General features: G+C 48.0%; 1 protein-coding gene and 1 long non-coding RNA gene across 3 annotated transcripts; both read left to right on the forward strand.

The window, feature by feature from the left end:
• The first annotated feature begins 90 nt into the window (after positions 1 to 90).
• Positions 91 to 2222, forward strand: LOC119055148 (cytochrome b-c1 complex subunit 9). Its single transcript, XM_037153305.2, has 2 exons — positions 91 to 286; positions 1955 to 2222. Exons 1-2 carry the CDS (start codon positions 137 to 139, stop codon positions 1991 to 1993), a joined length of 189 nt encoding a protein of 62 aa, XP_037009200.2. The 5' UTR covers positions 91 to 136; the 3' UTR covers positions 1994 to 2222.
• Positions 2223 to 3819: 1597 nt separating this feature from the next.
• LOC119055181 (uncharacterized) lies at positions 3820 to 15140 on the forward strand. 2 transcript variants are annotated; one of them, XR_005083648.2, is made up of 3 exons: positions 3820 to 3908; positions 11283 to 11348; positions 11710 to 15140. It is a non-coding gene; the product is annotated as an uncharacterized LOC119055181 (long non-coding RNA). The 2 variants fall into 2 exon arrangements; XR_008392415.1 differs by having other exon boundaries at positions 11817 to 15140.
• Positions 15141 to 16897: the final 1757 nt, after the last annotated feature.

The following is a 16897-nucleotide window of genomic DNA, read 5'->3' on the forward strand; positions in this document are numbered from 1 at the left end:
CTCCGTGATGCAAAACAACGAGCACCAAAATTCAGAGTGACTACATATCCCATAAAGTAGTTCACATTGAGGGCCTTTGGAGAGCAGGGTCGGCCGCAGCGCAGGCGCCGTGTGGCGACTTCAGCAGCGGAGGAACATGGCGGCACCAACTTTAAGTGCGAGGTTGTACTCTTTGCTATTCCGCAGAACCTCCACCTTCGCACTTACCATCGCCATGGGCGCCCTGTTCTTCGAGCGCGCCTTCGATCAAGGCGCGGACGCGATCTATGAACACATCAACCAGGGGGTGAGGGCCTAGGCCATCCCTGACCTTGGGCACACCTGAGGGGTGACAGTGGAAGTGGAGGTGGGGCGGGAATCAGTGTACCCTTACTAGGGAGAGGGGTAAATCCTAGGCGTCTTCTGTCTGTAGACTGCCGTCTGTCTTTTCCGCTCGGTGTGAGTCCTAAAACGTTAAACGAATTCAATAGACCCCCCCGTTGCAGGGGTTTTAAGTATTGCTATCTTTCACATGCACTCATTTTATTTGTAGAAGCGAAAACAAAGTCAATGGCAAGTCAGGGCTGGAACCCGCACCTCCTGCCCCCTCTGAGGGTTTCAAGGGCAGATTCGAGCGGCCGACGATCGCTAAAAGGGCATCTCCTTAGCCTTCTCGGATAGCACTTTCGGTTACCGAGGCTCACCACGCAGGCAGCGTGGTGTTAATTATCGTTAAGAGTGGAGGCTGTGAAATCAGCCCTGGGTGGAAATACTGGGCCTTGTCACTTAAAACTGTGACGTTAAATTTCGGCAGGTTTCTTAACATCTCTGAGCTTCATTTCTCTCTGTGAAACAAATGATAACAGTAACTACCTCGGAGTTATTGTGAGAATTATTTGAACTATAAACAAGATGCCACAGTGCCTGCTAGGTGGTATCACTCAAAATATGAGTGCAATTTGTTGCATTTCTCAGGATAAAGTGGAAGCATAAGGCAGAGAATAGCATTTTTCATTATGTTTATTTTTTCAAATTAGAAAGTTTATTTAGAAAGTTACAAAGGTAGTAGAAGTGAGCCAGCTGGGCTGTGTAGGCTCAGGAAACAGGTTACAGAAGCAAAAGAAAAGCCCTCGGGAGCTTAGGAGAAGGAAAGACAAAGGTAACACCACTGGGCGGAAGAGAAGGGGAACAGGAAAGACATTCTCCGGACAGCCAACATCTTTTAGATTCATTGTGTGGCAGGCATGGTGCTAAGTGCTGTACATGTTCTAGGTCATTACATTGTGGCTCACACTAGGGCAGGTCTTGTGCAGATAGCCCTGTCCCAGCATTCACTCATGTTTTTAATTCATAGCTGTCTGGCCTTATAGCCCAGGCGTGCTCTGTTCACTGATGCTGTACTTCCTGTGGCCAGGGCAACTTTCTGCCCTGTAAAACTGCTACCACGGTTCCACCTCCTGCCAGCAGTTACCCATTCCCAGTGTTTGCAAAAGGCACCTGAGCATGTTGTCATCTGTGTATTTAGGAATGAACCCCCAGCTAGTTCCTGACCCAAGGATCATAGCTCTGAAGAAATTAGGGATGGCTCAATGTGAAGTGTAATATTTGGGGACGGTGCATTTAGAACCTCGTAAGTGATACTTGGGAGTTGAAGAAATGAGCCATGTTTCAGGCTCTGTTCCTTCATAATTGTGGGCTTTGGGGCCGATTCCTCAATCTCTGTACCTCAGTTTTTTATAAAAATAGTATTATTTCTTCCCACTTACTTCACATGGTGACTGAGAGCATCAAAGTGTTTTATAAACATTAGGAATGTGCAGCAAGCCTGGTGTTGCTTCCAGTTTGCCTGCTGCAACTGTCAGGATGTGGTAGGAGTTTCTCTCAAGCTTGTTTTAGAGAACAGAGTAGTGGAAGTAGAGTTGTAAAATATGAGAGGCCAAACTAAAAGTCTATGGCTCTTGTTTTTAAAATGCAGAAGCTGTGGAAACACATCAAGCACAAGTATGAGAACTAGATCCTCAGAGGATCCCATGAAGGCCAGAAGGACCAGGTCCACCCACCAGCTGTTTGCCCAGAGCCAGGGCCTCAGCCTGAGATGATGCTCACTCACATCACGCTGCATGGACCGCTCTGCTCTTAGCTGTTGTTGTGAAATGGCTTCACCAGACAGACTCTTTAACTTCTGCTGTGTTTGAAGTATGTTTAGTCAGAGTCATCAGCAAATAAATGTAAATTATCCTTGAGACCTGCTCTGCTTTGGGTGCTTTGTTCACTCTACCTCATCTTCTCTTGTCACTTACTTGAGACCACTTCAGAGTCCTCTGCAAACGTCTGAAGGGCAGATGCCATTATTTCAGGTTTCCCATTAACTCCCAAACAATTCTGGTTTTTAAAACATGACCTAGAGACCTGGCCAGTGTGGCTCAGTTGGTTGGGCATCGTTCCCGCAAGGTAAAGGGTTGCTGGTTCAATTCCAGTTAGGACACGTGCCTGGGTTGTGAGCCTGGTCCCTGGTTGGGGTGTGTGTGAGGTCCGGGGAGGCCAGTCAGTGTTTTTTCTCACACATCAGCGCTCCCTTCTTGTTCTCCGTGCCTTCCCCTCTCTCTAAAAATAAATACCTAAAATCTGACAAATAAAACGAGCTACAGTTGGAGATGTTACCTTCATCTCTTAAACTGATAGTTCCATTCTTAAATCTTACAGAAGGCAGCTAACTGGCTGGGCTGTGGGGAAGCGCTGTGGCCTTGGCTCGCAAAAAACCCTGGCCTGAGCATCTTGGGACACCCAGACCTCACAGTCTAGTCTTCATTCAGCCTTTAACTTGCTGAGTGTCTGGGTCGGCTGCCATACTTTTCTGGGCTACAGCCCAGAACTCTAAGCCTCCTGCTAGAGAGTCCTGCTCTCTAATGGGCTTCATTTATCATAGTGCTCTCGGTTTGAACCCTCAGCCTGCCAGTTCTAGCTGTGTAAACCAAGAGCAGAGCATTTGGTCATGCTGAGCTTTATCTCCGGTTCTGTAAAGTGGGGGAGATAGAAGTAGCTTCTGTGCAAGTACCTTCTCTGAGTATTACAGGCGTTATTAAATGCAGATAACAGTCATACCTCATGGCACACGGTAAACGACACACAGGTAACTGCTGGCAGACGGATGGGGGATGCTGAAGGACCCAGAGAACCAAAAGATAGTGCTGGAAAACTGTGGAGCAATAGGAATATGAGGAAAAGGGGTTCAAGAAACGTATTCTGGTCATTCAAATGTGCAGGTGGCCGCCGTAAGGCACGAGCCAGGTGCCAGGCACGTGCTAAATAGAATACGGGATGTAACAGCGGGAGCACTAAACATCATCCATACGTACGTATGACACGGGCCCACGGCTCTGGGGAGTGCCGAGCAGATACAAAGCGGGTCTGTTTTGTAATTAGCCTGGGAAGGTAGTCGCTTGCCTACCATCTTTCACACCGTGCCCTGGCATGATTGGAGACAACGGATTGGGGAAGACTCAGGACAGGAAACAGGCAGAGGAAGGCAGGAGGACCCTAGGAGTTACCGCGTGTCTGGCCCGAGGCACATCTCCATGGAGATTAAGGCAAGGTCTGCCAATGGTGGTGCAGTTCTGGGGGTTGAATCAAGACCTGAACTGAAGGAGAGACTATTCTAAGACTTTTAGGAATGATTTCAGCATCAAACAGGATCATCCTGGGGCTGAAAATTGTCACTGATGTTACAGTTCCTCAGTGATTTGAGGGCAACGTGCTGGTAAGAAAAAGTAAAGCAGGGAACATTCTCACAGTTATTTTGTTATTCTGCAGTACCTGCTCAGGGCAATAGAGTCGGAATGAGCTCAGGGGGCCACCTTCCTCAGGTGGGGCACATACCGACTCACCTGAGTCGCACCAGCAAGCGAGTGTATCCACAAGCCAGTCTATAGGTAAGATGTCCCATTATTTGTCCTGAGTGTTTCTGGGCTATTGTGTGTGTGTGTTTCTGTTTGATAAGAGCTGAAGTTTAAAATAATAAAACCTGTTTTACCTGTTGTAGGGGATTAAATAGTATCCCCCCAAATTCACGTCAAGCTGGAACCTCAGAAGGTGACCTTATTTGGAAAGAGGATCTTTGCAGGTGTAATTAGTTAAGGTGACACCACACTGGATTGGGGTGGGCCTTAAACCCAGTAGCTGGTGTCCCGTGAAGAAGGCCACGATGGGACACGCAGGGAAGAGGCCGTATGAAGACAGAGACAGATTGGAGTTAGCTGTCACAGGCTCAGGAATGCCAAAGATTGCCAGCAACCACCAGAAACAAGGAAGGAGGTGAGGAAGGATTCTTCTCTAAAAATTTTGGAGGGAGTGTGGCCTCGCTGAAACCTTGATTTTAGAGGTCTAGCCTCCAGAACTTTAAGAGAATAGATTTCTGCCCTGGCTGGTGTGGCTCGGTGGTTTGAGCGCTGGCCTGTGGACAGAAAGGTTGCTGGTTCGATTCCCAGTCAGGGAACATGCCTGGTTTGCAGGCCAGATCCCCACTGGGGAGGTATGCGAGAGGCAACTGATAGATGTTTCTCTTACACATCGATGTTTCTCTCCCTCTCTTTCTTTCTTCCTCCTCTCTCTAGAAATAAATAAATATTTTTAAAAAGAGAGAGAAAGAATAGATTTCTGTTGTTTTCAGCTACTCAGTTTATGCTAATCTGTTTTTTTTAAAGATTTTATTTATTTCTAGAGCGAAGAAAGGAAGGAGGGAAATATCAATATGTGATTGCCTCTTGCGCCCCCCTACTGGGGACCTGGCCTGCAACACAGGCATGTGCCCTGACTGGGAGTCACACCGGCAACCCTTTGGTGTGCAGGCCAGCACTCAATCCACTGAGTCACACCAGCCAGGGCATGTGCTAATCTGTTACAGCAGCCCTAGGAAACTAATACACCTATCACATTGGCCAAGATATAATAATATAATTAATCTTATGAAACACGTGAAGAAATGGCACCCGTGTGCTATTGGCAAGAGTGTGCAGTGTCACCATCTTCTTTTAAGATATTTTGGTACATATGTACTAAGATCCTTAATGTGTACATGTGTGACGCAATAAATTTCACTTCCAGCAAATTCTCCTAAAAAACGCATGTTCACAAAAGATGTTCATCGTGGTGTTGTTTGTAACAGGGAGGAAATGAAAACAAGTAAAATACCCCGAACAGGAATTACTACTGAGGTGAAGCATGCAGTCATTTAACACCGTGTTTTAACTGGAGGAAAATATCCAATGTACCAAACCTCACTACTATATGAAGCAGTCTTCCAAATTAATAGGAAGAAGATAACTCAAAAGAAGCTAGGGTGAGATATGAATACGCAATTAAGAAATACGAATGGCCACAGAGATGCCCAGTTTCACTAGTACTTAAACACAAAATGAAATACCTTTTTTTTTTGGCGATGCCCAGCATTATCAACAAAGATGGAAAAGATTAGCGAGACCAGTTTTCTGGTGAAAGAGCAGGCATTGCCCCTGGCATTGGAACAATGGTTTTAGAGGGCAGTTTGGCCCTCTAACTGTTTATTCCTTTTGACCCTGATACTCTGCTCCTAGAAAAATATTTCTAGAATTTTGTGTGCACACACACACACAGTCATTGGAGCATTGTTGGGAATCGAAGAAGAAAAAGATCCTTCAATAGAGGAGTGGTTAACTACTAAACAGGTAGATTCAAACTGTAGAAATTTACGGTATGTGGACATTAAAATGCACAAGATGACTCTGTGTGTAGTGGTAAAGAAAGATAGATTAAGTGAAAAAGAAATCTAATTGCAAAACGGTATGTTTGGTTGTTAAGTCTGATCCCATTTCTACAAATACACACATATTGATATGCGTACATGCAAAATTCTGAGGACTATGCGCTGGTCTTCACAGTAGTTATCTCCAAGGGGCGGGGCTTCCAGGAGCTTTCAATTTATGTAATAAATACCTATTCTAAAACAAGCAGATGTTGATATTCTAACCCCCCCAAAATTATAAAAATAAAGCAGTAAAGTAAAAAATGTATCAGGCTCACAGACAAAAATGGTCAAAATATAAAGCTAAGTGGAAAAGGTGGGTCACAAATTTATGTAGTGTGTGGTACTTTTTCTTTTTGCAAACATGTATATGAAAAAAATTGGAACTGTTTCTACCAAATTGTTAACAGTGGTTAACTTTGGGTGAGTTGTTTTCTGTTGTATTTGTTCTCTTGATTTTTAAGTTTTCAGCATCAGGCATGTATTATTTTTATAACACAGGAGTAAAAAATTTTTTTAAAGGGCTGCCTTAAAAGAGAAAGTGTGAACACAAAGAGACTGCAGAATGTGAGCCCCTGGCTCGGGCTGCAGGCCTGGATCCCGGCAGCTCAGCAGCCCAGGGGCCCTCCCTCAGCTCCCGACAGGGACTTGCCCTTGAGTGGCACTGCCAGGTGAGAGCGGAGCCTCCCCAGAGCCCCCTGACTGGGTCTGCCTCACAAGTCTCACAGGTTGGGGATATGAGGATTAGCACCCTCCTCACACTGATACCAAGAAGCTGTTTATTTCTGAAAAAAGTTGACCCTCTCTCCCAAGCTCAGCCTGAGGCATTTCCAGGAGTCAGAGCTGGCACAGTCTTCGTAGTTACAAAGCCCCGAGAACCTCCCACCTGCTCCCCTAGCAGAGGTGTTAGGAAAAGCTAAACGCTTGGGTGTCTCATAAAGCAAGTTCCCAGGTGTCTGAAATCCTCTTCTGACAAGTTGGCATCTGGTATAGCTCTGAGCAAGCAGAACGGCTCTCTGACTTTAGAATATTTGAGCTGATGTCGTATTCCCCTCGCTTCCCTCTTATGTTAAAAAATATCTCTCCAAACTGGTAGAAACCATTCATTCATTCATTCATTCATTCATTCATTCATTCATTCATTCATCTATCTATCCATCCAACCAATACATCTTTATTGAGTGCCTGTTCTTCCTGACACTGTTCAAGAACTTGGGTGTATAGTGGAGAACAAGAAAGATCCTACCATCTTGGAGCTTGCCATCCTAGTAGGGGAGATAGGCAGTAAACAGACAAAAACTAAGTAAGAATTTCAGGGCCCTCACCTGGTAGCTCAGTTGATTACAGCGTCGTCCCAATATACCAAGGTTATGTGTTCACTCCCCAGTCAGGGAATATACAAGAAACAACAAATGAATGCACAAATAAGTGGGACAACAATCTCTCTCCCTCTCTCTCAAATCAATAAATTTTTAAAAATCAGCTCACGTTAAGATTTATGAATAAAATAAAACTGGGTAACATACAGAGAGCAACTCGGGTTTGATAAGTAATGTGAGATGCTCAGGTAGGTAGTCAGGGAAGACTTGAGCTGAGATCTGAATGGAAGTTTCGGCCAGGTAAAGATCAAGAATAAGAGCATTCTGGGAAAAGAGAACGTGAAGTGCAAAGGCCCCGAGTGAGGCGTGAGCTTGGTTACACAGTGAACTGAAACAACAGAGGGAGTGGTAGAGAGTGTCAGACACTGTGCGGTGGTCTTGTAGGCCATGTTGAAAAAGTTGGGATTTCATTCTAAGAAGGAAGGGAAGCCCCTGGAGGGTCTCTGATTAGTAGCTTACATTTGTCAACTTCTTCCTGTGAGCCAGGCATTGTATTAAGTGCTTTGCAGTTTACGTGTCACTTAACTTGAACAATAATCCAAAAAGCCATGTTATTATTACCATTGAATAGCCCTGGTGAATTGTAAAGAGTACTGGTTTTAGAAGGGACAGTTCTGGGTCAGAGTTCAAGTGCTACCACTCACTGGCTGTGTGAACCCGGACAAGTTACTCACCTTCTCTGAGCCAGTTTCCTCATCTGTAAAATACTGGCTGTGAGCTTGCACAGTGGCAGCTGTGATTCTTGTTATTTCTGGAGGTGGTGTCGAGGGGAGTATGGATTACAAGTACAGTAAATCTTCGCCCGGCTGACTGCTTAATTAGCCCAGCCAGGGGCTACCCAGGACGCATCTGGTTCTCCAGCGGTACCTGCCAAGACTCAGAACTTCTCAGCTCTGGGTGGAGTCCAAGCACTCCTGGCAGCTCAAAGAAAAAAGGAAAGCCCAGCCCTCAGAACATTCTAGGCTTGTCCCCAGTAGACGCAAGGATGCTGCCTGGGGAAGGAAAGAGCCCTGGCAGAGGGGAGGAGTCAGATGCAGAGGCGCAGTCTCAGCGGAGGTCTCTGCTGACCCTGGACCCTCGGGAGTTCTGAGAATGGGATGACTTTTCAGAGCTGTCCTGAGCAGGGGCAGAGGGCAGCCCTTTTCAGCCTTGTTGCTCACCCTCTGAGGCTGCTTGCCTAGGGAAGGAGGTAGACCGGGGCAGGGCAGTTCCCGGCGTGGCCAACCCATGCAGGGCTGACAGCATCTCGCTCCTGCGGGGGATCCAGGCGGCGAATCTGGGCGTTCCACTCCCCTCTCCCTCTTTCTCAGGTCCATGTTATGCCTCCACCCACTGCTCAAGGCTTCACGAGAATGAATTTGCAAAATAAAAATAAGTAGATTTGCTTCGACTTATTAAACTCATGAAGGTTTTCTTATTATTATAATACCTGGTGTGAGCAAAGAGATAAGACTGATCATTCTCAAATCCTGCTGGTGAGAAGGCTAATTCCACAGCCAAAAAAGTTGACCCAGCAATTTTATTTCTAAAATTTACCCTGAGCAAATAATCATGGATGTGGACAAATATTTAGCCAGGGGGGCTTTCATTGTAGTTTAGTAACTACAACGAGAAATAACCTAAGTACATGACAGGGCACTGTACAAAAGCATAGTACAGTAGAATACTATTAAGCCAAAAGAAAGGATGAAAATAAGAAATGGAAGAATGTTCACAGTGTCTTATCAACTGAAAAGGGGGTGGTAAGAGTATGTGTTATAAGATCCCATTTTTTTGTGTGTGGAAAACCAATGTGTACATTTCTTTCTCTAAAATAGTACTAGAAGGATAAGAACTAAAATTCTAACAGTAATTATTTCCAGATGACAGAATTATGGGGTTTTTCTTCCTCTTCGCTTTGTTGTGTGAACCACATTGAGCATGCTGCTGCTTTTGTAATAAGGAGGGGGGACGCCATACAAGTTTTAAATAAATAGATTCCATCCTGTAACTCAGCCAGCCCTTCCAATTAGAAAGAACAAGGCCTGTCCTACAAATGAGTCTGAGATCTTCCAAGGAGAGGACAGAAATCAATGAATTTAAAATGTCTGAGCAATCTGCAAAGTTGGAGGGAATACAAATTCCTCAGGCAAGAAGGAAGTTATGGCAGCTGCTTGAGTGCTAGGGAAGGACGAACACTTTGTACCAGGGGCGGGCACCAGCCTGCACGGGAGATAAGACAGACAGACAGACAGACACACATATAAACAGTGCCTTTTCTGGGCACCCACCCAGGGCCAGGCCTGGGCTGGGTGCTGTTAACATGCTGTGTGTCACTGGATCTTCAATTTGAGGTGGGTGCTAATCTCCACCCCATTTTACAGGTGGAAACAAGGCTCAGAGAGGTCAAGCGTCTTGCCCAGGGTAACACAGCTAGTGAGAGTGGAACAGGACAGTTGGCTCGAGGCTACACTCCTATACACTGCTCCACACCATGTAAATCATTTTTCTCTTTTCGCTGGGGCCTCAGCCCAATATGCTTGGGTTTATGCACAGACTGAATGCCAAGGGCAGGCCCAAGCCAGCATCAAAGACAAGGCAATGGTGGAATGCAGAGAAAGTGTTGGCTAGGAATAACTTGGTTGATGGTCTGAGTACAGGGGTGCTGACCGCCTTCCTCCTGCCCTGGCCTACCCTCCTTTCAAAACTCCTGCATAGAGCCTTTCTTGACCCCGCTGGGCCCTTCTTCACTGCATCCTTGGAAGGCTGCTAGATCAATTCCCCTTCTCAAACACCTTCAATGGCTTCCCAGCACCTTCAAGGTCAAGTCCAAATTTCTTAGCCTGACATATAAGAACAAGGCTACCTCCAACTTCACTTCATAAACCTTCCAAATAGGGACGTTGCTGTGGTCCCTTTGCTCTCCTGCCTTGGGCCTAGGCATGGGTGGTGGACACGGAACATGCCTGAGTTTGAACTCTATCTGCTCTCTTCCAGCTGACCGAACTTGGGTGGGTTGCTCCCCCTATCTGAGCCTTGGTTTCCCCATGTGGAAAATAGGATAATGATGATAATAACTCACAGGGTGGTTGGGAAGATATGTGGGATAATGCTTGTGAACGCTCAGCACAGGCTTGTTAGCTAATGTTGTCTGCAGTGAGTAAATTAACAGGGGCTCCCTGCGCTGTCCTCAGGGACCGGCGCCTAATTAGCATATTCAATCCACCGAATGCCAGCTGAGAGCTGTGGGGATGATCTTACCGCTGAATCATCCCGCTGGTCCCCCACCCCACGCCCCAGCTGCTATAAAACCATGTTCCTGACATACTCCCATCCCTCGGAGGCCCGATCGCTTTCCCGTGATCCCCTTTGTGTGCCTTGACAAGCCCATTTCAGCATCTCCAACACGGTTTTGAACCCCAGCAGCCAGGTGTTATCCTCGGGCAGCCGTTATCTCTTTGCCACACCTTTTGCCACATAACCAACCCCTGTCTGCTCCATGTCCCTTCCTTCTTGATGTCAGGCAGACCTCTGTCCCCCTCCTGCACAGGCCTCCAACGGAGGCCACTTCCTGCCCTAGGGCTGCCATTCCGTGTGATCCCTTATCTCCTTGGCTCACTAAGTTTTCCTAATGAAACACCTTCTTCACACCAGGCCCTCCAAGGAGCAATCCTCCCTCCTGCTGGCAGACAGGGGAGACCAGGAAAGGGGAGATTCGGAAAATGGACTCTGCCTGGCTTCCTACTCTCCTCCTTTCTCCTGTCTCTTTGTCAATGGAATAACTTGGTTATAGGTTGTATCAGCAGAAGTATGGCATTTAAAACAAAGAAGGTGATAAACCCTCTTTCCTGTTCTTAGTCAACCACATGTGGGGAATTATGTCTTCCGGTTCAAGTGCCCAGCTCTAGGGAGGAAGGAAAGCCAAGGGGCTGAAAATATAAGTTTTAGAGGCTGGCCAACCCTGGGTTTGAATCCTGACTCAGCCACGAGCAAGTAACTGAACTGCTAAATGAGGGTAATAACTACGCTTATCACCTGTCTCTGTTTCAAGGATTCAGTGAGGTCATTTCCAGTCCCCTAAGGCTGAGCAGCTATCTCCTCTGGGTCCCCAGGGTGTCCAACACACACTTACTAGGCTGGATTGCGCCTCTCTTTTTTTCTCTCTCCAGCTCCTGTTTGTGTAGGCCATCCTGAGCCAGAGGCTCCTGGGACGACTACCCTGAGGGGGTGAGAAGGTGAGACACACAGGACGCTGGCGGGAGCAACGGCAGCCCCAGCCCCCCATCTCCTGGTTCCCTGTGAGCAGGGTTCTGTGGGTTTACTAGCCTGTTTCAGACGTCCTGCCAACATCTCCAATTTAGACAAGACAGCCGTGGCTCAGGGAGATGAGGCTGCCTTACTCAGTGACACAGCCAGGAAGTGGCCAAGGCCAGCTTGCTTCTGACCCCAAAGCCAAACCCTGCTCTGAATGACAAAAGCGAAATAGGCCGCTGTCCATTCAGAGGATCCTGCTCCCCAAGGAGAAGTTCTGGCCTGGCCGTTGCATGCTATGCTCCGTTAATACTCTTGGGGTGAAACCAGTGCCTTTCCGTGCAGGCCCCTCCTGAGCGGGGACTCTGGTTTTCCTGATGTGACAGCCGGCACACCTCCCCTCTGGCAGGTCGCTGAGCCGATCCTCATCTGTTGCTTCCTTCCTGTGACAGAGCCCAGCTGGACCTGGGGCCCAAGCTCTGCCCCTGGGATCTGTCCTGCGGCACCTGGTGAGTCTGACGGAAGAACGCAGACAGCTGCCTCCCCTTCTTCTATTCGAATCCCATCCAACTGTGTCAGCGTCCCAGTTCCCAGGCTCCCCTGGAGGCAAGGGTCTGGGGGAGACTGTTTCACCTCCGAACTTACTTACCCATCTGTGGAGGCAAAAACCTGGAGTTCAAGCCACCCCCTGGTTCCGTCCTTCTGATGAGAACTATCAGCAAAAATTCAGACAAAGGCAGCTCTACAGCTGTTTGTGGCCCTGGGACCCCAGCATTCTGTGTGTAAACATGTTCCCCTCGAAATAACAGATGGTTTGTGCAAAGAGGTTTCTGGCAAGGTGATTAAGAGCAGAGGTGGGCACTCTGCCTTGAATGCTGAGCGGACAGGACTCTGCCCTTCATAGCTCTCTCCCATTTGGCCAGGTTCACTGCTTTGAGAGTGTCCCCCCACCCCCCGTTACGATCTCTTATCATTACCGGTACCTGTGGGGCAAGAGGACCAGGAGAATGATCATCCCCATTTCTCCCATGAAGAAACCAAGGCCAAGGTTATATACAGCTTATTGAAGTCCAGGGCCCAACTCCACCCCTCCTGACCCTTAATCTAGTGGTCTTTTCACCAACCCAGGCCCCATGTATGAACAAATTAGCAATTAAAAAGCATGGGCACGCGAGGCCTGGGAATGTACCTGTGAATGAACACCAAGGAGATCAGTCAGACCAGGAGATGGGCGACAGGGCAGGGGCCTGCATGTAAACCCTGCAAATGAAACTCCTAAATGCTGAGAAATGATTGGACCTCGTCCCACTGGGGGCCCCTTTTCTTCCAGGCGCTTCTGTGAAAACCACTTTAAGGAGCAGAAAACCATAATTACTACTTGGGATGACAGAACACTTAAGGGACGTGTCCAAGTGCTGAGGGTGGGCTCACGCAGCCAGAAAAAGCAAATTCAATGTCATAATTCCCTATTTGGGGAACTAGAATTAAGTACCTGTTGTTTTTGTAATTCAGACCGCAGCAAGAGAAGCCTGGCCTAACCTCCGTGGCTGGGAAAGGCCCATCAGAGCGCAGTGAATTCTTAAGCAGGGAGAGCTCCCACTGCCAGGGGGGGAGCGGGTGTTTGCAGGACACCCAGGGCCTGAGACTGGAGAGGTTTGGAGGTTTAAATAGGTTAAGAAATTCTGGAAATTAAATGCCCTTTAAGGCTCTCTGAATTCTGCCAGTCTGTGTAACATTCTCTTGATGATTATCGATCGTGGGAAGAGAATTTCCAGTATGATGTGAAGTCAGAATCTCATGCTCATTTTAAGACACCCCTGCCTCCCCCACCTGCCCACCATACAAACACAAAGGGCTGGAGATGGCCAACTTTAGACTGATTGGTTAACCCTGGTTCAGGCTGCAGAACCGTAACAGCCGCAGGCCATAGTCAACGCCCCTCCCTGATGCTCCAGCACCTATAGATTTAGGAATGGTTTGCTGTGATCTTGGCTGGGTAGCTCAGTTCGTTGGAACATTGTCCAGATGCCACAAGGTTGTTGGTTTGATCCTCAGTCAGGGCACACACAAGACTCAACCATGAATACCTAAATAAGTGGAACAACAAATTCGTGTTTCTCCTTCACTCTCTGTGGACCTTGCCTACTCACTCCTTCCTTTACTTATTAGGACTCAGCATAACTGTTCCTAATAACTTTTTCTCCAGTGTTTTAACATCCAGATCTCCCCTGGAGTATGAACTGCGTGAGGGTGGGTACCGGGTCTTTCTCACACGGGGCAGTGCAGTGCCTGGCACCTGGTGGATCCTGCTGAGCGTGTGCTGAGGGGGTGCGTCCTCCCCTGCCCCGGCCTCTCTGTTGGGCGGACCAGCCACGCCTCAAGCTCTGAGAGCAGGCGGCAAACATTCAAAGCTGATGCTCTGGACAAATGTTTAGGCCACGGCCTGTGGCCCTGCCCCCGGCACTCGTTCCTCCTCCTTTGTCTTCTTCCACAGGCGCCTTGGGCCCTTTGACTCCCCGCCCTACCCCGTCCCCTTGGCCCCTCTCAGGCCATAGCACTGTCCAGGCTCTGCTGTCCCCATGGCAGCTGACGTGCCTTTTCTACCCCTGGCCTTTTTTCCACTTCCCCAGAAGAGGGACAGTGTCGGGGTGACTTTCCTCCCAAGTCCCTCCAGCTGCCATGGATGAAAGTAAACATGACTGAGACATGATGTGACCTGCTTGGGGAGGAGAAGTGGCCATTTTCCCAGAGGAAAAAGGCCGTGAGCAGTGACCAGTTTCTCAAGGGAAAAAGGCGTTGAGCTCCCTCCTCCAGCGGCTTTTATTGGGTTGTAATACACAGGAATACGGGGCAGCAAGGATCAAAGAGTAGATAACATTTCAAAGAAATCTGAGGGCTTAGTTTGAGTCAGAGTCTGTCAAGAACAGAGTTTTAGGGTTGCTTGCTCGAACCCTTACCTTATGAATGAAAGCACTCTTAGCAGAGCAGATTTCACAGGTTTATCAGGAAGTCTTTGTGATGCCAGATTTTCCCCCAGAACACACTCTAGCAAGGCAAGGAGCTGCACCTCTCTCCATCAGGTATTCAGGCTTTAAGGGGATTAGAGCCAGGAAGCGCTTCTCCCAGAGAACATGGGGAATTGGGCTATGTCAAAGCTGGGGGGCGAGAGTCCATTGCTCTCTGTTGCAGCCCTGCCCCACCCCCCAGTCCTTCCATGAAGGCCTCCCAAGTGATAGAGTCTGGCTTAGGTTGCCCCCGCTGTGAGGGGTCTTACCCATCATTGACGTCCGACCAAACTTTGGGGGCAGGGAGAGGAACTGAGGCAGTGTTTGCTTCTGTTGAGATCTGGAAAATTGAGAACATAGCCTGACCACAGCAAAGCAGGAACAAGGAGCAGCATGCAAACAAAGGCTGAGCAGACATCCTGCAGTGTGTGAGTGCCCTACTTAGAGTGAGATAGGCAGATTGTAATCTGTTTAATTTTGAATTTTGAAACCCCACCCTGTTCCCGCCCGTGGTCTCTGTCAGCAAATAGCTAACTGCCACGTCTGCTTCTGTTCAACGCTTGTTTGCGCGTCCCTATATAAGGACTTAGCTGTAAGCACTCGGCGCCGTTCTCATCTGCAGCCCTTTTGGGCACTGTGTCTCCAGACACCCTGAGAGTTCGCCCCTGGGCAGGTTAAGCTTGGCCAATAAAATAAGATCAAAACCCTGAAAGATGTTCGAAAATTATGCTTGCGTCCGATGAATATAACACTACCAAAGACAGGCTTTGCTACCAGAGACAAGCTTTGCTACAAGAGACAAGCTTTGTCTCCTGTGGCTCTCAATCCAAAGGTCATCCCTTGCCCTTAGCCACAAGGGGTTGAGATACAATTCCTAGAACCAGGCAGAGTGGTCTACAACACGACAGGACACAAAAATAAAGAACTATTCAGTGGGCTTAATGGAAGACTAGACACACAGAGGAAAAGATAAATGAATTTGAAGACAGAAAGTGAAAAGAATGGAACACAGCGTCTGAGAATTGAGACAGTATCAAATGGTCCAATATACACGCACCTGGAATCTCATCAGCCTGGTCTGATGAGATCGGATTTCCCATCCTCTTGTTCTGCAGCTATATTACTTGTATTTTCTTCTTTTTCAGAGCAGTTAACAGGGATGCAGAGAGAGGAAAGAGGGAAGTGGCTATTGGCTGAAGGACTGACTAAATGTGGGCTCTAGGGGACAATTCTGGGACTGAGTCCTCTTTAGTCACCTGCTAAGTGTGTGACCTTGGGCAGGTCGCAAACCCTCTCTGTACCTTGCTTTTCTCATCTGTACCCAAAGATTAAAACAAGATAATACAAGAAAAGAGCCCAGCAGAAACCCCTGGCCTTGGTCAGTACTTGGTAATTGATTTTATTCTCATTACAAATCACAGTGGTCTCACCATTTTCATTTATGCGCATTCCCTTCCAGATCTGGTCTGTAAGCTAAATTTTTCTTTAATATTTTCACAATCACGGTGCAACACCATCATGTTTTCTGCTTTCAAATAAAAAAAATTATTCTTGAATATTTCGTTTCCCACGTGGTGGGAAACTAAGGGTGTCCTCGAGGCTAGTCAGTTTTCACTGACATCATTTAAAGGGGCGCTCCACAACTGCCCTGCATGTTTGGTGGGTTTATTTTTAGTGTTGTCTCCCTTTCTGGATCACTGACCCCACACGCCTTGTGTAACAGGGGCAGGCGGCGTCTTCACAGCGCATGTGAAGTGCACTGTGCATTCCAGACGGCGCCTGCCTGCCTAAGCGGGACCCGCATCCGGGCGCTGCTGAGCAGGACAGACAGGACCTGCATCCAGGCGCTGCCGTCAGCTCGCCATGGGCTTTGGGCAAGCTACTCCCTGTGCTCCTGGCTCCCTCTTGTAAACAACGACAGGCTCTGTCCACCCACTCGGAGAGGCACAGAAGCGCTGTTCAAACAAACACAGTAACCATCACTGCACTGCTGCTCGTGGACCCAAAACAAAGACGAGTCTTAAGTTCTCTCAGAGGCACAAGGTCTCAAAGCTTCCTGGGAAATGCCTGCCACAGTCGTGTTCTCTGCCAGGGAACAGAGTAGGCACTTGGCACACTCCTGCTGGGGAATGGTAGTAGGGCCGGTGGGCCCCAGTGAGCCAGTGCACAGGGTTCAGGGCCCCCACTCCACTTCACTTGTAGCACTTTTGCCATTGCCCATCTAAAACCTTGGGGCCTCCTCAGAGGATTTAATGGGCACCAGAAGGAAACCATGCATTTGGTCCAACACACCCACTTGGCAGATGGGAAAACTGAGACTTCCGTAGTGAAGGGGTGTGCCCACCAGCACCATTCTGGATGACCCCGGAGCCGTTTTCAAAGCATCCCTGAAAGGGTGTACTCAAGGTCTGAAACGAGCAAATACATAGCTCCTCAGGGAGACTTAATTTGACATGGCACGACATTCCGGAAAATGTTAAAAAATCACTTGTCTTCTCAAGTCCTTTAAACCAGGAAGCTGTGAGGCC

Source organism: Artibeus jamaicensis, unplaced genomic scaffold, assembly GCF_021234435.1.
Source record: "Artibeus jamaicensis isolate MK-2021 breed Jamaican fruit bat unplaced genomic scaffold, CSHL_Jam_final contig_525, whole genome shotgun sequence".
Taxonomy (NCBI): domain Eukaryota; kingdom Metazoa; phylum Chordata; class Mammalia; order Chiroptera; family Phyllostomidae; genus Artibeus; species Artibeus jamaicensis.

Bases quoted from the DNA above. Each gene is read 5' to 3' on its own strand.
- LOC119055148 (XM_037153305.2), top strand. From the start codon at position 137: ATGGCGGCACCAACTTTAAGTGCGAGGTTGTACTCTTTGCTATTCCGC. The intron at 287-1,954 runs GTGAGGGCCTAG...TTTAAAATGCAG, and splicing joins ATGAACACATCAACCAGGGG to AAGCTGTGGAAACACATCAA.